General features: G+C 46.9%; 1 protein-coding gene across 1 annotated transcript in view; it reads left to right on the forward strand.

Annotated features, from left to right (window-relative positions):
- Nucleotides 1-330: 330 nt before the first annotated feature.
- The window catches only part of LOC116463436 (retinoic acid receptor responder protein 1-like), a 35,907-nt gene continuing 14,998 nt past the window's right edge, over nt 331-21,239 (forward strand). Inside the window, exons 1-2 of the mRNA XM_032146539.2 lie at nt 331-909; nt 19,097-19,159. Coding sequence (XP_032002430.1) covers nt 409-909; nt 19,097-19,159 — 564 coding nt within the window. The 5' untranslated portion in view covers nt 331-408. The remainder of the gene's footprint in view (nt 910-19,096; nt 19,160-21,239) is intronic.

Below are 21,239 nucleotides of genomic sequence, written 5' to 3' on the forward strand. Positions count from 1 at the left end.
GGCCTGTCCCCAGCCGCTGGCTCGGGCGTCCCAGGCTCCCTGCCGGCGTCCACCTTCAGCCTCCTCTCCAGCCCTAGCCCTCTGGCGACTTCTCCCACCTCCACAGTGGCTGTGCCACGATGAGCCCCATCAATGCCCGCTGCAGCCTGCCCCTTTCTCCACCGGTCACCTGCTGGGAAATCACACAGCCCTAAGGCTTGGAGAATCCAAGCAGTTTCCCTCTAAAACCCCAGGGTTGCGAAACCGCAGGCGAAACGCCAAGTCCCCGAGCTGGGCTAGGGGGCGCCGTACGAGGTAGCACGGGCGGGACGCGATTCCTCGGGGGAGGCGTCCCCACTGTCCCCCCAACCCCGTCCCTCTCCCCTTGCGGCCCGGGCCAGAAGCACCCGGCCCCGCGCCGCAGAGGCGATGCCGCATCCTGGCACCAAGCCCGGGCAGCGGGGAGGGGCAGAGAGAACCCAGGGGCTGCGGGAAGCGTGGAAAGGGAGTGGCCCCAAGGGGACCCGGGCTCGCTCCAGACCTTCGCCCCGGGGGCGGAGGGGAGGGGCCCACCACGGCCTTATTTCCGCGAGCGCCGGCACTGCCCGCTCCAAGCCCGGGTCTGTCCGGTGCCGCGCCAACTTTCTTGCGTCCATGGAGCCCCGCCGGCAACCGCTGCCCGCTCCCTGGTCCGGGCCCGGGGTCCCGCGCCCCACCGCCTCGCTGCTCGCGCTGCTGCTGTTGCTCGCCCCGGTGGTGGCGCCCGCGGGGTCCGGGGGCACCGACGACCCCGGCCAGCCTCAGGATGCGGCGGTCCCGCGCAGGCTCCTGCAGCAAGCGGCGCGCGCGGCGCTTCACTTCTTCAACTTCCGGGCCGGTTCGCCCAGCGCGCTGCGAGTGCTGGCCGAGGTGCAGAAGGGCCGCGCGTGGGTGAGTGCGGAGCGACGCGCCGGGGCACGCGCCTGCCTGTCCGCGCACGGCGCTGGGCGGTGACACCTGGGTGCGCGCGCCTGCCGGCCCCACGGCTGATCCGCCAGGGAAGGTGCAGTGCGCACGACGCCCGGGGAGATCCCAGCTGGGCCTAGCGCCCCCGAAGTATCCCAGGGCCTGGAAGGGGCCCTTTGGAGCACAGCCTCTGCAGAAATCTGGCTTGTTCCTTCCAGCATTTATGAGGCCATAGGTTTTTCACAGGGCAGCGCTCTTGACTGCTCCCATACCTGGGAAAGAGATGCTTTGGGAAACTGACGAACAGGCTGAAAGGGCAACATTTAATTTTTTCTGGAGGTACCCAGAGTTGGTTGCTATGGGTGTGCTTATTGTGCGCGCGCCCTACTGGTGGCTGCAGCCAAAGTTTTGGGCGGGATTTCCAAAATCTAAGCCAGTAGCCATACCATACCGCGGACGACTCTCACTTGTTAATTGTAGTCCACCACGCTAGGGCTTCGGGGTAATGTGGTTGGAATTTACACGTAGGCCTGGGCAGAAACCTGCTAATGCTGGCCTCTGCTTTGATCTAATAGAAGTGAGTGAATCCGGGCTCAGTGTTCTATATGAACCGAATGAATGAGAACTTTGCAACCCGTTGTTTGGTTGCTGATTTCAAGGCATTCACGGTAGGAATTGTCTTGTATGTGTCAAACTACTTTGCGTTCTTCATCCTATAGATTACAAAAGTTACAGGACTACACTAAGTCTATCCCAAAAGCAAAGTTGCTCCTTCTACAACCCCCAGATATTCCACAAAGCCTGCAGACACACGGCCTCAAAGAATCTGGAATTGAGTATCGCATGTATTTAATAAATAGGTGGAATTTTAAAGCGTAGCAGCAGGATTTTCATTTAACAGTACCGAACGCCTGGTAGCAGACACCATTGGAAAGTCCTTCAAGAAGCTCAGCCTCGGTTCTTCAAAACTTATTCCTGCAGCCGGCATGGCTATATTTATTGAATGATTAAATCAAATTGTTCCTAGAAAAAGGCAACCTGGCACGGCACGGTGGCTCATGCCTGTAATCCCAGCACTTTGGCAGGCCAAGGCGGGTGGATCACCTGAGGTCGGGAGTTCGAGACCAGCCTGACCAACATGGAGAAACCCTGTCCCTACTAAAAATACAAAATTAGCTGGGTGTGGTGGCACATGCCTGTAATCCCAGCTACTTGGGAGGCTGAGGCAGGAGAATTGCTTGAACTCGGGAGGCGGAGATTGCGGTGGGCCGAGATTGCGCCATTGCACTCCAGCCTGGGTAATAAGAGCAAAACTCCCTCTCAAAATAAAATAAATAAAATAAAATAAAATAATAAAGAAAAAGGCAACCTGGTGGGGCATGGTGGCTCACGCCTGTAATCCCAGCACTTTGGGAGGCCAAGGTGGGCAAATCGCTTGAGCTCAGGAGTTGTAGACCAGTCTGGGTAACATGGCAAAATACAATCTCTGCCAAAAATAAAAAAATTTAAAAATTAAAAAAAAAGTTAGCCGATGTGGTGGCATGGGCCCATGGTCCCAGCTACTCAGGAGGCTGAGATGGGAGGATTGCTTGAGCCCAGGACCCCAGGACCTGGAGGTTGCAGTGAGCAGAGAATGCGCCACTGCTCTCCAGCCTAGGCAACAGAGCAAGACCCTATGGGGAAAAAAAGAGAGAGAGAAAAAGAGAGAGAGAGGAAGGAAGGAAGGAGCAACTTATTCTTGTCACCTTTTTGTTTGTTTGCTTGTTTTTGTTTTTGTTTTGAGACAGAGTCTTGCTCTGTTGCCCAGGCTGGAGTGCAGTGCCACGATCTCAGCTCACTGCAACCTCCGCCTACCAGGTTCAAGTGATTCTCCTGCCTCAGCCTCCTGAGTAGCTGGGATTACAGGCATGTGCCACCATGCCCGGCTAAGTTTTGTATTTCTAGTAGAGACGGGGTTTCACCATGTTGGTCAAGCTGTTCTTGAACTCCTGACCTCGTGATCTGCGCGCCTGGGCCTCCGAAAGTGCTGGGATTACAGGCATGAGCCACCGCGCCCGGCCATCTTGTCACCTATCTTAACAATCCTTGCTGTCTGAGATACAAAAAAGTTCAGTTTTCCTAGTCCAACAGAGCAGTGAGATAATGGAGCTTGAGAACTTTCTATCAAGGTAGGAGAGTAGCCAATGCCCAGAGCCTAAAGAAGGGGCCTCTGAGGATTTGCTCCCTGGTTACCAGGGGCAGGATTCCCTACAGAAAACCAAGCTCACTCAGATTTCTAAGTTACACCAGTTTTCAATCCCAGAGATTTTTTTCCCCCTTCCAAACCCATTTTATAAAAGAATAATAGGCTGGGCATGGTGGCTCACGCCTCTAATCTCAGCACTTCGGGAGGCCGAGGTGGGCAGATTACAAGGTCAGGAGTTCAAGACCAGCCTGGCCAAGATGGTGAAACCCCTTCTCTACTAAAAATATAAAAAAAAATCAGCCGGGCATGGTGGCAGCCACCTGTAATCACAGCTACTCGGGAGGCTGAGATAGAGAATGGCTTGAACCCGGGAGGCAGAGGTTGCAGTGAGCAAAGATCATGCCACTGTACTCCAGCCTGGGTAACAGAGCGAGACTCTCATCTCAAAAAAAAAAATGGGGGGAATAATAAAATAGCTTGCATTATCATGCACTTAGTCACCCCCTTGAAAATAAAATAAGACACTTGACATCCTTCATAAAATAATCAAACTAGCTCTCAAAACCTGAGTGAATAAAGTAAAAATTCCCAGCCTCTGCATTGCTCCAATGAGGACGCAGGGGCTGGGAATTTTATGTAAGTTATATAAATCTTAAAGAGGTCTTAAACATCATTTAGTCCAATGGCTTTGGGGAAGGTTATTTAAGTCTTTTCTGGCTATTTCCCTGTTTAGAATGGAAATAATTCATGTTCTGCCAACAATGTCAGGTGGTCTGAGGAGTCATATAAGATGATATGAGTGCCAATTAGAAACTATAAAAATGTGAGTTCAGGGGTAGTCTGTTCATCCATTAGCTATGTATTGAATGCTTACTCTGTGCCAGGAACTGGGCTAGATAGTATGGCCTGATTCACATTTAGCATAGGGTCATTAGGGAAGGCCTCTTTGAGATTCCCTCAGTTTTGAAGCACTCTGCTGCCTGAGTGAAGAGTGAGACACACCCACATGGTGCTTTCAGTGTAGTCTTAAGAAATTCCTGCCTCCATTATAAGAGCAGTCATAGCACTGGGGAGAAGTAAAACATGGGCCAGGTGCGGTGGCTCCCGCATGTAATCCCAGTACTTTGGGAGGTTGAGGCAAGCAGATCACTTGAGGTCAGGAGTTCGAGACCAGCCTGGCCAACATGGTGAAACCCCCATCTCTACTAAAAGTACAAAAATTAGCCAGGCATGGTGATGCGTTTCTATAATCCTAGCTACACAGGAGGTTGAGGCATGAGAATCACTTGAACCCAGGAGGCAGAGGTTGCAGTGAGCAAAGATCATGCCACTGTACTCCAGCCTGGGTAACAGAGCAGGAATCTGTCTCAACAACAAAAAAAAACCACGATTGATCTCCAAACGCAGGTTTGCACTCTACCCAACCAGTGCATTGTTGGACTGAGTGCTCAGCTGCTGCAAAATGTCTATCATCCATCCAGAACTGACCCTGAGGGGCAAGCAGGTAGCCAGGTAGGGGAGAGAAGTGTAGCTCATGGGTATCCCTCCCCATTCTAGGGGTCACTGCATTCCTTTGTAAGATGAGAGGCTGAGATGAAGTCAGGGCTTTTCAAACTAAGGGCTCACTAGGGTTATAACGTCAATTTAGTGTGGGATCCGGTTTTTTTTTTTTTTTAACGAAATAGTATAGACTACAAACGATTAGAGTGTATTGCAAAAGCAAGGATAAGTAGTGTCTCCAAATATGTTTCAGATATATAGGTGTGACCTAGGTCACAATGAGAAATGCAGTTCTTGCTGTGGGTTGCAGCTTTAAAAAGTTTTGAAAGCCTTTAGACAAAATGATGTTTAAGACCTCTTCTCCCTCTGAAATTCTTTGATTCCGTGAGATGTTGGCACGTCATCTTTCATTTTAAAAACACTGTTGCCCTCTGGTGGTGAAATGCAGCAATAGCTGTGGTTGTAAATTCAAGGAAGAACTAAGTGCTAGCTGGAGTTGGGTGGAGTGGAGGAAGTGTTGTTTTGTTTTGTTGCTAATTGCAGGCGAGATCACAGACCACGATTTGTGTTCCCTCACTGCCCCCACCTGATGCCTTGCCTTTCTTACCTGGCCTTACACTACCTTTCCATAACCAATGAGGCTTTTACTTTTCTAATATTACATGGCATAGGCTCAGGACCCACAGTTGGAGTGGTGGGAGATTTTGGATGGTGCTGAGCGATCTTATGCTTCCCAGGGTTTCCTGGATCACCCCCCACAATGTTTGCCCTGCTCCTGACTATTCGAGGCTGTTCCTTACTTGGAGACAAGTCTCCTCTTGCCACTCAGCAAGTTCTGGGACCACTGGCTCTGCGTGGAGCATTTGGTGAGAGGACGGCCTTTTACTAACATTTTGAGAGACTAGCTGAAATCTTCAAGTTCATACACTCTATAAGAAAGTCATCCCATTCTGGAATCCGCTATTGTTTAGGAATTGGCCACTTAAACAAAAAACCCTCTGACCTGGCCAAGACCAGTGGTTGGAAACATACTTTAAACAGTTGATCAAAGCATATGGGGAGAGGGGAGCTATGCCCATACCTTAATTGCTTCAATTTAAAATAAAATCTGTAAGTGTACATTTATCATCTATCTTTTGATATAGGGCCAAGGCCATTTAATTGGAGCTCCTTGCAGTCTGCATTGGTCATTTCTTGCATTGTTATAAAGGAATATTTGAGACTGGGTAATTTATAAAGAAAAGAGCTTTGATTGGCTCATGGTTTTGCAGGCTCCCCAAGAAGTGTGGTGCTGGCATCTGCTTCTGGTGAGGCCTCAAGGAGCTTACAATCATGGCGGAGGGCGGCAGGGAGCCAGCATGTCACATGGCAAGAACGGGAGCAAGAGAGCAAGTGGGGAGCTGCCACACACTTAAACAACCAGATCTCAGAGCAAGAATTCACATATCACTAAGGGGATGGTGCCAAACCATTAATGAAGGACCCACCTCCATAATCCAGTCACCTCCCAGCAGGGCCCTCTCATCTCCAAATTGGAAAGCACATTTCAACATGAGATTTGAAGAGGACAAACATCCAAACCATATCACAGTCTTTCTAGTAAGAAAACACACCCATAGGGAATCGTTTGTGGTTTCCATTTTTGTTTACTTATGGTAGAATGAGCTCTCAAAGAATACACTGAACAATCCTCTGCTTTTACTTTTTCTTGCCTAATCTCAGCTAATTGACACCAATTCAACAGCTAAATTTCTAAAGCATTTAACTTGATTTCATGGACATGACATCTTTCTTTGTACCCGCTCTTCACCAGTTTACATAATATTTACTTATGTAATTAGGTACTAAGTACATCTGATATATGCAAGTTTGGGAGCAAAGCAGCTGGCTTTGCGTAAGCATCAGGCCAGGCCCATACAGGCCACACCCGTGCTCTGGGGTTCAGGCCACCGTGGGTCTGACAGCAAGCATGGAGCCCTGTCCACTAGGCCACAAGGCAGTTAGGAGAGCACTTACTCTACTATGAAAAACTTTATTCCTTTGTGATTTCTCAATCTATAAAGCACATCTATAAAGCACGTTAATACACCATAATTTATCTAATTACTGCTCTTGAGGTCTTCTCTCCATTAATGTCAATAATTCAGAGGTGATCATTCAGGAGACTAGGAAAGCAAAACATTAAATTGTCCATAGAAACAAAAACTGGAGAATTAAAAAGGCTGCAATGATCATAGAGGGAGAAGATAAGTAATAAAATACTCAAGTGAACTAGTCTTAATTTTCATGTAAGGAAAGCTCCCAAGGGCTTTTATAAGCATTAGGAAAGAACGGCAGGGAGGGGGATATTTGCAAGATAAACTAGGATCTCTTCAGTGCCCTCACACTGCCCTAAGGATGAAACATAACAATTCTGAAAGCACTGAACAGACAGGCAGGAATCTCTCCTTCCAGGCAATGTTTGTGCCGAAATAGCACAGATGTGCCCATGGTCTCCACCCCACCACCCACCACAGCACCCACTTGGTCCGCAGACTCTGATCGCAGAGTCTGGGTCTAGCATGGGGTGGGAAAGGCCACTAGGTCCTGGAGTTAAAGCTTTGACTTTGACCTCCTTGGCACTTTGCCCCAATCTCCTAAGCTAACTGCACCCGGATGAGCTAGCCAGTAGGAATTTTTTTTTTACCATTTTATTATAAATTGTTTTTAAACCACAATTTTTTATTTACCAGCCCACGATATTTTCCACTTGGCTTTCCACATGTGGAGCCATAGCCAAGGATGCATGTAATCACAGAGCATTAGTAATGTCCCACATCAAGACCGGTGGTGGTGGGTCATGATTGTTAACTGCCAGAAGTCTGGCTTGGCTGCAGCCTCATCCTTTAAGGACCTAGGTCGTTCTTCTGGAGACTGCATGTAAATAATCAGCCCACAACGACTGACATTGTGAGGGATGGAAGGTTATACATACACACACACTCACCCAAATCCAACCTGACCCTTGATCTCACTTGCTGTTAAGCAGTGTATCACCCCAGAGATGTATGACACTTATGTGACCTCGGCATTTATTTGCCTTTTTGGATGGTGCCTCAGTTGAAGAATGTTTCACAGAGATGGTCCCACAGTGGTTGGGGACAGTAGCCATAACAAGTCCACTGGCTGACTTGCTATGGTTGTTCAGGATGTCCCTAGCCAGAAAAGTCAGATTACAAAAGGAAAATCTTGGCCGGGCATTTTGCTCATGCCTGTAATCCCAGCACTTTGGGAGGCCAAGGTTGGAGGACTGCTTGAGCCCAGGAGTTCAAGACCAGCCTGGGCAACGTGATGAGACCCCATCTCTACAAAAAATAAATTAGCCACATGTGGTGGCACATACTTGTAGTCCCAGCTACTTGGAAGGCTGAGGTGGGAGGATCACCTGACCCTGGGAAAGCTGAGGCTGCAGTGAGCCCTGATTGCACCACTGCCTTCCAGGCTGGGCTAAGAGTGAGACCCTGTCTGAAAAAATAAAAAAAGAAAGGGAGTCCTGTACCATGGCTGTGTATGGGATGTATGTGATCCATGGTCATCCCAAGGGCACATGCCCACACAGAACGTGACATTAAGGATCACAGTAATTCTGTATCGGTATTGTGTCCTATTGCTGCTGTAACAAATGACCTCAGATTTAGTGAGTTAAAACAACACAAACTTACTCACTTATGGTTCTGGAGGGTAGAGGCCTGAAACGGGTCTCCCTGGGCTAAAATTAAGGTGTCTTCAGGGCTTTGTTCCTTCTGGAGGCTCTAGGGGAGAATCCATTTCCGGCTTCTAGAGACCACCTGTGCTTCTTGGCTCATGACTCGATCCTCCATCAAAGCAAGCAGCATAGCATCTTCTGATTATGACACTACTGTCTGCTTCTCATAGGACCCTTGTGATTACTTTGTGCCCACAGGAATAATCCAGGATAATCCCATCTCAAGATCCTTAATCACATTGGCAAAATCCTTTTTGCCGTGTCAAATAACATAGTCACAGATGCCAGGGATTAGGAAGTGGACATCTTTGGGCACAAGGTGTGGTGGGGCATTATTCAGCCTACCACCCCCAGTGTCCAGACTGGCTGTGAGCTCCTGCAAATATTTACCACTCTGCCTGACATATGCCGGTACCCAGAAAATGCAGCTCTTGCTCCCACCTCCTGTCTTGCTGACCTCTGCAGCCTTGCTAACCTCACATGTGAACCCACCTGCCCTCTCCTCTCTCAGTACTCGACCATAGGCTGCTTTGTCAAAGCTCTTCAACAGCCAATTTTCTTTCCACTCTGCCCATGTGCTTGCCTATCCCAAATGAGATGGTCAGCTTCTACAGGGCGCAAGGTATTATATCATGTCTCTATCTCCTTCATTGCACTAGCACACAGCCTGCTAGAGACAAATATTAGATATTTGTTAAATTAAATGAAGGTAGCTGGAAGTGTGCTGAAATCATTGAGGCATCTGCAACAGGGAGACAGGCAAGACCCAGCCCATTCCCATTGCTCCCAGCAGGCGAAAAGGAGACCTGAAGCCTCGTGTCCCACTCTCAACCAGCCTTTTCTGATTATCCCCACCTGAGGCCAGAGGGGACGTGGAGGGGGCAGCTGCCTCTGGCCACTTCCACTCACTTCCTACCCCAAATCAAGAAAGTGGGACCCAGGCAGGGTTGGCTGAGAGAGAGGACACACAGTATTCTGGCTCTCCTCTCCACTGCTACTTAGCCTGAGAAAGCAAAGCATTCGCACGCAAAGGGCTCCTTGGGCCCCACTGCCTGAGCCTGATCAGAAGGTAACTGACTTCTGTTCCATAAACTGTATTTGCTTTATCTGGCCTTGCCCGAGAGAAGGAAAATGCAATAAGATGATTCCAGAGTATAATATAATATACTGATGCTGTCTCCGTCTGGAACATAAGGATAGCACAGCAATTTCTATGCACAAATGAGTTGTTTACTTGTCTCCAACCAAGCCTGACTCATAAAAGTAACCTTATAAAATGAAGAAGTTTGCTTTTACTGGAATAGCCTGACATTTATGTTTTCTTATCAAATGTGAATGCTGGAGGCGACATTTAGGAGCTGAGTCTGTTAGACCAGTGAGTCCCAAGATGCGTGGAGGGAGACTGGAATTACCTGTGAGCTCATCCCCATCCACCCACTGCCAGCCTGAGAACAGGAAATTTAACGTTGTCACAACCGGCACTAACACAACAGGAAGGACCAGCGCTTAGCAACCAATGACAGACACCGCAGAGAGGGGGAAAATGGGAAGTGTTTTCTGTAGAGGAGCTTTGGGCAGAATCATGTCTTTGGAGACTCCTCCATGGGGTGGTACACAGCGAGCTTTCTCCAGGACACCATCCCTGCTCTTTCATTTGCTCCACGTTTTTGTGTTGTTTTGAGAGAGTTTAAAGGGGATGTTAGATTTTTTTCTTTTTTTTTTTGAGACGGAGTCTCGCTCTGTCGCCCAGGCTGGAGTGCAATGGCGTGATCTTGGCTCACCGCAACCTCCACCTCCCGGGTTCAGGCATTCTCCTGCCTCAGCCTCCCAAGTAGCTGGGACTACAGGTGCCCACCACCATGCCCAGCTAACTTTTTGTATTTTTAGTAGAGACGGGGTTTCACCATGTTGGCGAGGATGCTCTCAATCTCCTGACCTCGTGATCCACCCACTTCAGCCTCCCAAAGTGCTGGGATTACAGGCATGAGCCACTGCGCCCGGCCAGGATGTTCGATGTTTTAAATGTGCTCTTAGAATACATAAATACCTATTCTCTATCCCTCATCAAGTTCCTTGGGTTCATTTCTAACACACCCAATATTTCAGTAACTTTACCCAATCTTTCAAATATTGGAAAATATTTAAATATTTTAATATTTCAAATGGACTTTATGCAATTTTGGTGATTTTATGCAATATTTCAAAAAAAGTGGGTAGCATCTAATGTAAAGATAGTACAGACACCTACTGGAAGAAAAATCTTTGATCCATTAACATGAAAACAAAGCTTTGTGGTTTAGTATAAACAGCTTTCACTGAAAACAGGACATGACATTGTAGAGTTGCTATTAGAGTAAGCAGTTTTAACTTCTTGGTGCATATACAAATGTCATTATAAAACAAAGTAGTTACCCATCTAACAGGAAGCAAGGAGGGAATTTTCTTTAAAAATTATTTTAGTCCAAACTGCCTTCTTCAAGTGTTCCTTCTGGATACTCATTTTTTTTTTTTTTTTTTTTTTTTTGTTTCGTTCTTGTTGCCCAGGCTGCAGTGCAATGACGCCATCTCGGCTCACCCGCAAACTCCACCTCCTGGATTCAAGCGATTCTTCTGCCTCAGCCTCCCGAGTAGCTGGAATTACAGTTGTGCGCCACCACGCCCAGCTAATTTCGTATTTTTAGTAGAGATGAGGTTTTCTCCATGTTGGTCAGGCTGGTCTTGAACACTGGACCTCAGGTGATCTGCCCACCTTGGCCTCCCAAAGTGCTGGGATTACAGGCATGGGCCACCATGCCCAGCCCAAGTGTTCCTTCTCGAAGAACAGCACATACTTTGTCACCATGGAGTTTATCAGTTGCAACTGCTGAAGCAGAGGGTAGACCTGTCATCTGCACTTTCTAAGGTATCATAATCTGATTCACCAGAAACTCCAGGGTCCTGAAGTCACCACACTTTGAAAGAACACTCCTCCATTTCATTTGGTCCTGATGATATTCTCAGGCATTTGGAGAGAATTAATGGTCCCGGTGTCAATCTCCTAATTAGCCGTCAGCTGTATCCTAGTGATTATCATCTGATCTACATGTCACTTCCTACCTGCACCCCTTAGACCTTCAGTGGTTCCACTCAGTAGCTAGAGAGTTCTCAAAGTGTAGTCCCTGGACCAACGGGATCAGCATCATGTGGAACTTGTTAAAATGGAAGTTCTCAGGCCCCACCCCAGACCTCCCGAATCAAAACTCTGGGTGTGGACCCAGCATGCTGGGTCTTAGCAAGCCCTGTAGGGGATTGCATGGCACACTCAGGTTTGAGACTCACTGCTCTAGAATGAAGTCCCTGTAAGAGACCATCTCTAATCGGATCCCCCACCCACCATTGTGACCTCAACCCCAAGTCTACCCTGACTTAATCTGCTAACTGCCCCAGGCTGGGCTGCTCGCTTCCATGCCCTAGCACACATGCTACCTTTCCAGAGCACCCTCTCCCTCTCTCTTGTCTAATCCTAGTCCTTCCTGGAGATGTCCCCACCTGCACTGGGTTATACTTTCATTTATACCTTGTCTGAAAGGGTCTGCATCCAGGGGCTCCTTCTAAAGTCTTAGATCACCTTTTGTTATGAGTTGAGGTGTGTCTTCTAAAAAGAAATGTTATATCCAAAAAGTTCTAACCCTCAGTGACTAGGAATGTGACCTTAGTTGTAAACAGAGTCTTTGAAGATGTAATCAAGTTAAGATGAGGTCATACTGGATTAGAATGGGCCCTAAATCCAATGGCTCCTGTCCTTATATAATATTAAGGCCATGTGGATATGCAAACAGACTTAGACGAAGACCACCATTTAAAGATAAAGGCGGTCTGGAGGATCCCTTGAGCCCAGGAGTTTGAGGCTGCAGTGAGCTATGATTGCACCACTGCACTCCAGCCTGGGCAAAAAGAGCAAGACCCATCTCAAAAACAAACAAACAATAATAGAGGCAGAGATTGGAGTGATTCAGTTGCAAACTAAAGAATGCCAAGATTGACAGCCACCACCTAAAACTAGGAAGAGGCAAGGAGGGATTCTACCCAGAGTCTCAGAGGAAGCATGGCCCTGCTGACACCTTGAGATTGGCCTTCTGGCCTCCAGAACTGTATGAGAATAAATATCTGTTGTTTTAAGCCACCTAGTTTGTGGTACTTTGTTATAGTAGCCCTAGCACACTAACACACACACCATGCCTGGCAGTCTCCCTTCCAGAGGAAGGTTCGGAGTGGTTCTTGTCCACAGGGACCTTGGTTACAAGCACAGTCCAAGAGCATCCCAGCTCTCTCTCTCTCTCTCTCTCTCTCTCACACACACACACACACACCAGCGACAGCTTTTATTCTTCCTTTTCTTAGAGAGGTTGCTGGGCTCTATTTTTCTGTGCAGTCCTGTGTGGTATTTGGGAAGAACGGGGCTCGGCAGGCCAGTTTTCCTGCTTCCTGTGTTGTGACTTTGGCCAATTCCTTAACTTTGGTCAAGTGCTTCCATTTCTTCATCCCTAAAATGGTGATAACAATCATACCTACTAAAGGGCTTTAGTGATGTAATAGGTTAGTACATGGGTACCATGTTGGGTCGGGTGAGGCACATAGTAAGAGTACAACATGTAATCACTTTTATCATGATTCCCTCCGATGGTGGCAGGAAGCTTCATATGTAAGCACTGAATGAATGCTTAATATTGATTTGCTAAGGATTTGCGGATCATTTACCAAAAAATAAATAAATAAAATCTAGTGTGATGAGTTCAGGTCTTTGAAAGCATTCCATTGTACATTCTCTCAAACAGGTCTTTGAAAGTGGCCTGTTTCCCTCCAAACTGATTGCAAATCAAACCAAAATCAAAGTGCTGATCAGTCACTAAAGAGTACATGGTGGTATGGCGTACAAGGAAGGGGAGGTGGAAGGTATACGGGGAGGGGGATGGGACTGCCTCTTCTCACTGTCCAGTGGGGCCAAAACTCACCTGTAAAATAAACACACAAAAAGTAAGGGCCGGGTGCGGTGGCTCAAGCCTGTAATCCCAACACTTTGGGAGGCCGAGGCAGGTGGATCACCTGAGGTCAGGAGTTCAAGACCAGCCTGGCCAAAATGGTAAAACCCCGTCTCTGCTTGAAATACAACAATTAGCCGGGTGTGGTGGCAAATGCCTGTAATCCCAGCTACTCGGGAGGCTGAGGGAGGACAATCACTTGAGCCCGGGAGGTGGAGGGTGCAGTGAGCTGAGACTACACCATTGCACTCCAGCCTGGGTGAGAGAGTGAGACTCTGTCTCAAAAAAAAAAAAAAATTAGAGCATAAATCATGTTATTAGTGGCCCATGATTATGAAGAATTTAGTTCCAGGCTGTAGTACACAAGTCTTCTTTTATACATAATTTTTTAAAAATCTGCAGTGAAGAGCTACTAATTAATTCCTGCAGGTTATACAGTCATATGGTCATTTGCTTGCTTTTTCTTATTAAATAGCCCTTTTCCGAAAAATACTGGAACAATGTGCTCTGCCTTTGGCTGTGTTTAAAGAAAGGGATGTCAAGTTTCCTGATCTGTTTCACAGATGGGCAGTTATGGCAGTGTGTTGGGGAAAGGAATGAATCACTGTAATCTATATTACAGGAATCCTTCTTTCCTCAGGAAAGCTAGAATTGTTGGTCACCTTTCCTCGTGTCAGATTTGGCTGTTTCAAAAAAGTCTACTTACTTTTTTCATGGCTTTGAATTTAATGGATTAGCTTTACACCATGTGGCTGCAGCAACCTGCTGTGTAAGTCCCGGAGGAAGCATCCCTGGGCAAGACCAGAGGTCTTTATAAGGTGAGTGCCTCCAAAGCCCCACCTCCCCACACGGTGCCTCAGGGAACATCCTTATATGAGTCAGTTTCTTCACAGACCTCCATCATAATTTCTCTAGGATACATGCCCAGAGTGGTATTTCTAGGTCACAGGGCATTCACACATAAGCTTGATTTGACCACGTATGCCAGATTGCATATGCCAGACTGCAGTCGTAAAGCCCCAAACCCCGCCCAGCAATGGGCCCTGTCCACTTTCTGATTGCCAGTCTACTAGTGGTACTGTACTAACTCATTGCTTATTTAATTTGCATTTTTATATTTCTGTAATTACTAGTGAGTTTGAGCAGGCCTTCAGAGCTTTGTTAGCATACTTAATACATGTAGGGTGCTTAGAACGGTACCAGGCAATTGGCCAAATTATTGGGCTACTTGCATTATTCTGTACACACAAGCATATTTTAAATGACACAATGTTAAAAATGTTGTTTTAAGGCCAGGCGCAGTGGCTCACACCTGTAATCCCAGCACTTTGGGAGGCCGAAGCGAGCGGATCATGAGGTCAGGAGATCAAGACCATCCTGGCTAACATGGTGAAACTCCGTCTCTACTAAAAATACAAAAAACTAGCTGGGCATGGTGGCATGTGCCTGTAGTCCCAGCTACTCGGGAGACTGAGGCAGGAGAGTCTCTTGAACCCAGGAGGGAGAGGTTGCAGTGAGCTGAGATCATGCAACTGTGCTCCAGCCTGGGCGACAGAGCAAGACTGTCTCAAAAAAAAAAAAAAAAAGTTGTCTTAATATAAAGTGTATTCTAGTGATGATTTCTGATCTTGAATTACCTGCTTATTTTTTACTTTCTGATAGGACTTGGGATTTGGTGGTTTGACTGCTCTCACATGGCTGGTGGGAGGGTGGCCTGCTGCAGCCTGGCTGGGGGGCAACCTGGCATACTTGGTCCACCATATGCTTCTCTCCATTTCCACTGTCGTCACCTTGGCTCCAAGCCCTGCTCCCTCTCCCCCACCCCCTCAGCCAGCCTCCTGCTCTCTCTACATTCACTCTGCCCAAGCCCTCACTCCAGCATCATTCTCCACACTCCAGCTAGAGGGATCTTTTCAAAATCCCTCCTTCTGGTCCCTGGCTTTCCATTTCTCTCAGAACAAAATCCTCTCTGTGGCCTGCAGGTGTGGCCCTTGCCACCCAGTCAGCCTCTTACAGTGTCCCAGCTCCAGCTCCAGTCTTTCTGCCCTGGGGCCCCATGGCTGCTCCTCAGGCCCTTGCCAGCTCTCCTCCCCCAACCAAGACCAAGTCCTTCTTCACCTTCAGAGTTCAGCTCAAATGTCGCTTCCCTGATCCCTAGACTAGACCAATTCTCCAGCTATCCTCTCATAGCTCTTAAGTCAGCCACAATCAAATAATCAATCCTACAATGCTCTATTTAAGGCCCTCTCCCACTAGGCTGCCCTGAGAGCAGCCACTGCTGTTTTGCTCTGTCTTTCCTGCACCCAGCACAGTACTTGGAATAAGGTAGAAGCTGAAATCATGGAGTGATGTTGCTGAACATCAAGGACCCCTTTATCACAGAACATTTTAAATCAAGGACAGCCAAAGTTCAACACAATCCTAAAACCACTGGAGAGCAAGTGCGAGACACTGTGTCCAGAGGAAGGTGGCCCTGGCTCCTGCCCACCCCACACACAGGCCTGTGGCTGTGTGGCTCATCTCACCAGAGCAAAACAGCACGGGGCACTTGTGACTCAGAGGAAGGGAGAAGGGATAGGCCTTTGTGAGAGATAAAAGCACTGTGTCTTGATACATGATAAAGTACAACCAAAAATATAAACATTTTATTTTGGATGAAATGTGGACACTTTTAAGAGTGCCTTGTTAACCGGGCGCAGTGAGTCACGCCTATAATCCTAGTACTTTGGGAGGCCGAGGCAGGTGGATTGCCTGACCTGAGGAGTTCGAAACCAGCCTGGGCAACACGGTGAAAACCTGTCTCTACTAAAATACAAAAAATTAGCCAGGTGTGGCAGCGTGCACCTGTAGTCCCAGCTACACAGCAGGCTGAGGCAGGAGAATTGCTTGAACTCAGGAGGCAGAGGTTGCAGTGAGCCGAGATCGTGCCACTGCACTCCAGCCTGGGTGACAGAGCAAGACTCTGCCTCAAAAAAAAAAAAAAAAGAGTGCTTCCTTAAAACAAAATAAATCAAATCAGCAAAGAAAATAACTCTTTAAAAAAAGGACAGACTCCACACCAGCTCAAAGCCCTTCTCACTTTGCCTCCATGTGTTTCCAGAACACTGTTGCGTCAAATCATATCTTAAGTCCTGTATTTAAAATATGCACAATTATATCAAGAATAAGGAAGACTTTAGTGAATCTTTTTGCATAGCATATAACCATGCCCCAACGTATCGACGTGAAGGCTGATGTTCCTCAGGATTCTTATTCTCTTATTCTACACATCTTCCCTGGGGGATTGCATCAAATTCTATGGCTTTCACCACTACCTCTGCTGATCCTACTTCTATAACCCTCAGCATTTTCCGAGACATCTCAAATTTCCCACCTGCCAGAGATTGAACCCTCCCAACTCGGCTTCTTCCTCATCTCATGAATGGCCTCCGCGCCCACCCCTGCCCACCTCACAGCTAGAAACCTGAGGGTGTCGCTGACTCCTCTGCAGGAGGCTGTACCTAGGAAACCCCTACTCAACAGGACAGGCAGACTCCCAGGTGCTGCGGTGCACAGAGCAGGGGCGGGGCTGGTGCAGCGACCCATTCAAGGCTTAGAACCCACTGGCAAGCAGAAGTGTCGCCTTCTGAGTGTTAGTTGTTTGTGGGTGCCCATGTGGCTGGGAGTGTGAGAGGCAGCAAGCCACAGCCCTGTGTTCCTCCCACACTGGCAGGTACTAAGGATGCTGAACTTCAGGAATCTTTGAGATAGAGATCATGGGAGCCTTGTCCAGCCACTGTCAGGAATGTCTCATTTATATCCTTTCACTACTCATTGGGTGTTTCAGGAGCAACCCTGATGGGAGCCCATGTTATATAACGTCCCCTATCCTTGAACTTGGGTCAGTCTCGTGTTTAGCCCAGTTCTTCTGCTCTCTCATGCCTATAGATTTTAGTAATAATAAAAATAGTAAACAGACATTGAAGTTTGCGTTGACCCAGGCACTGTCCTAAACCCTGTTTATGCTGTATCCTACTGTTCACAACACCCTGTGTACTGTGGATATGTTTAATGTTACTCTTGCAGACTTTGGGATCAAGTTCCAAGTCATCTTCAAAAAAAGTGAGGCTTTCCATGCCCTTGCACCCACCTCCCCAGACACCTTTTCTCCAGCTTCACTGTCCCCCTGGAATTACAAACCCTACATCCCACTCCCACACCTTTGTCTAACACTGGCTCCTCAAAGAGTTAGTTTAGGCCTCACCCACTCTAGAAAGCCTCCCGCAGGCTGCGCTCTACCACACTGATCAGCTACACTACAAAACTGTTTCCAAGATAGAAGTAGATCTCTGGAAAGGCCGGGCTGGATGTCATATTTCTTCATATCTCCCCAAGGCCTGGCATAGTAGGTGATAAACAGCGAATGAGTGAATAGACAGACTTGTGTATGTGTGTTGTGTAAACCAAAATCAGTGCTTCAGCTTACAACAGAACTCGTTTGAATATTGACGATGAGCCCTCAGCAAACTGCTCTGTGTGCAATGCTCTCGGGAATTCTCTCTCCTTCCCCAGCAACATCTATACATGTACAAGCTTAAATATTCCCTACATAAATAACTGCCAAGGAATCCTTTCCTTCCCTTCTCCAGTTTCCCAGCATTTTTTAAGAATCTATAATAGGAATGGATGCTATCCGGTCTATTTAAAATAAAATAATGCTGTTTGTTTATTGCATTGCTACGCTAAGATGCAAAGGAAACTGGTGTTTCCAGAGTCCAACCTTAATCAATGCTATGTGAAGTAACTTCAGCTCTATACGACAGCAAGTTCCCTTTCCTCTCTAGGAAATATTTGTTTTTACTGATTTATCATTTTGCTCTCTTAAAAAAAAGATGGCAAATAATAAGAACTTCTTCTAAACAGTTTAAATTGCCATAATGACACAGATATGTATATTCCAAAATATGCATTGGAATCAATTCAACAGTTTTAAAAAGCTAAACATTAACATTTCTGAAGTTTAAAAGTATGCTTGCCTGTAAAAACTGCAAACGAAAGAAAGAGGATAGCATTGGAAGACTTCTTCAGTGTTGCTGATTCATCCTGTTGCAGACTGAAGTTCCACCTCACGCCTGCACTTGTGGGTCCTCTCTGCCTGTACCAGGCATCCCCCACCTAGATCTGGGATGGCTGCTTCCTTCCTGTCCTGCCGGTCTCATCTTTGAGATCGCCTTGTGCCAAGCACCTTCCTACACCACCGCTGTCTTTCTTCATTCATCAGCCCCTGAAAGCATAATTATTACTTGTTGTGCGTTTGTTGCCAGCATCCCCCATTGGGCTATGGGTGGCAGGAGGGCAAGTCCTTGTCAGTCCTGCTCACTGATGTGGCCCCAGGACAGGGCGTGGAGCAGGCACTGAGGAGTTGGGGATGAAGAAATTCCCTCCAGCTCCCTGCACACACTTGTTCATTTCTCCTTTAGCTGCTCTCACAAAGTCACTTCAGTCAGAACGCAACCATTTCCCTTTCTCAGCCTCCCTCTTTGTGAGTAGGTGTCAAACTAGCAAGCAGAATGGCACAATCAGAACAAAATTTGAGATCTTTCTTCCAAGCAATCACCAATTTTATTCAGGTATAAATGCTACAGCCACCATTTGTGTGCCATGTTATCCTAAGAGTGTGATTCCTGGATATGAAGATGTTTAAGGGAGCTTCTACTATACTAAGATTCAGTTTCTGTGTTCCAGATTAATCCAAAAGAGGGATGTAAAGTTGACGTGGTCTTCAGCACAGAGCGCTACAACCCAGAGGTAAGCTGCCACAATTGGCAAAGTATCCTATTAGCAACTGCTATAAATATGGCTTTGTAAAAAAGTGAGAATCTTAATATATAGTGATCTGGAGGTTTGTTTTTGTTTTTTCCTGATTTATTTCCTATTTGTTATCAAGAACTAAACAGAACTAGGCAAGAGCTCAATATTTAACTACTTCAACTTCATGGTCTTACGCAGGGTTGCATTTAAAACAATCCATATAAGCGATCACCTTCCTCTTCCTTGGGACCCCTGGGAGGGAATTTCACAGCTCCCTCTGGTATCCCTCCTAGCTCCTCAGAGTCCTCAGAATGACTCACTCTCAAATGCCAACTTATTCTCTTCCTGTCAGATGGTGATATTTCTGGTTAGCAGGCCAGCATAGCGTGAGACCAACCCCATGAGCTAACGTACACAGAGGCACTCTGTAAAACACCAGCACGTGCTCCAGCCGTTATCAGCCTCACTACAGCTTTGACCAAGCAGACCATGTTTTGCCAAGTTTCCTTTTCCCTGTTTTCAAGAAGAGAGTAAAGAGAAAACTCGTATAGAAATTAGAGCCAGATGAACTTCCTTGTGCTAGGCCAAGCTGAAAGGCAGCAATCAGAGCATGGACAGAGAGAAGACCAGCCCAAATGCTCTTTGTCTTGTGCTGAGAAGCAGCCTGAAGCAGGCAGCATCCAGGATTAAAGTGTTCCAGGGTGACAGTTTCGGGAGTTGAAGGCATGACTCCCCCAACCCCATGCTTCTGGAAGAATGCTCACACTCAAGTTCCAACAAGTTCCAACATGACAGCAGTATGCTCTGACTCTGTTTATTAACCTATGAATTAAAATTTCCTTAAAGCATACGAAAGATGACTTTGATTGTTAGTGTTGCAAACTGAAAGTATTAAAGCTAGAGGGAATACAATTACTAGATTATTTTCACCAACAATATGCTTCCCTGGATTTGATCCTGCAGATGCGTTAAGAGCAGAGCCAGCTAATTGAAACTTTCCATTTCAGGGGGTGAAGGGCAGTTCTTTTAACCTCAGGCAACGGCTTTGATTCCATGGAGATGTTTTGAGGGGGAAATGGAAAGGAAAATGAAAGGGGGCAGTACCTGGTTCTTTTTCTCTTCTCTGGAAATGGCTTTGACAACAGAGGAGGCCATGTACTAGGTTCCTTCTGCCCTTTCATAAGCCTCTTCCTGAATGCTTCCTTCACTGTTTTTCTATGTTGCACCAATAATTAACATCTTAAAGCAGTAATGAAATCCCCTCTCACGCAAAACCGGCACTCACAGGAGGAAAAGTTGCCCACTGGAAAGTGTTTCTCAGTTTTTTGAGGTAGTTTTAGAAACAGGCTTATTAAGCAGATCCAATTTTTTTATTTTTAATTTTTATTTATTTATTCTTTTTGAGACAGGGTCTTGCTCTCCTGGCTGGAAGGAAGTGGGACAATCACGGCTCACTGCAACCTTCACTTCCTGGGCTCAAGCAGAGAGAGAATTTTGATTACAATTTGTTTCCTCATGGACTTTTTTCTTTTTATTTTTGGTGGTTGTTTTCACCGGGACTTCACCCAGTTTAAACAACCACAGAAGTAAAAAGAAGATTATCACCTCAACAGCGCAACCAGCCAACGAGAGTTGGATTTGGGTAGGGCCAAGACTAGTGGCACATGAACTTCCTCAAATTCTAGGCCCAGTGCTGATATGTGCATTTTTCAGGGAATAGGTTCCCTGGCTTTTCTTATCTGGTTAAGGAATCTGGGGAATTCCTTAAAAGGGGGAAGAACCACTATGCTAGAAATGAGTCATATATCTGATGTCTAGTTGAAGCTCCAGATGTTTCTGGATTATAAAATAAGTGAGGGAGATCCAAGAATATCCAAAACATCTACATTTAAACATGAATGCAAGGCTAGGGGTGGTGGCTCATGCCTGTAATCCCAGCACTTTGGGAGGCCAAGGCAGGCAGATCACGAGGTCAGGAGGTCGAGACCAGTCTGGCCAACATAGTGAAACCCCATCTCTACTAAAAATACACACAATTAGCCAGGCATGGTGGTGGGCGCCTGTAATCCCAGCTACT

This window comes from Hylobates moloch, unplaced genomic scaffold (assembly GCF_009828535.3).
Source record: "Hylobates moloch isolate HMO894 unplaced genomic scaffold, HMol_V3 SCAFFOLD_36, whole genome shotgun sequence".
NCBI classification, from domain to species: domain Eukaryota; kingdom Metazoa; phylum Chordata; class Mammalia; order Primates; family Hylobatidae; genus Hylobates; species Hylobates moloch.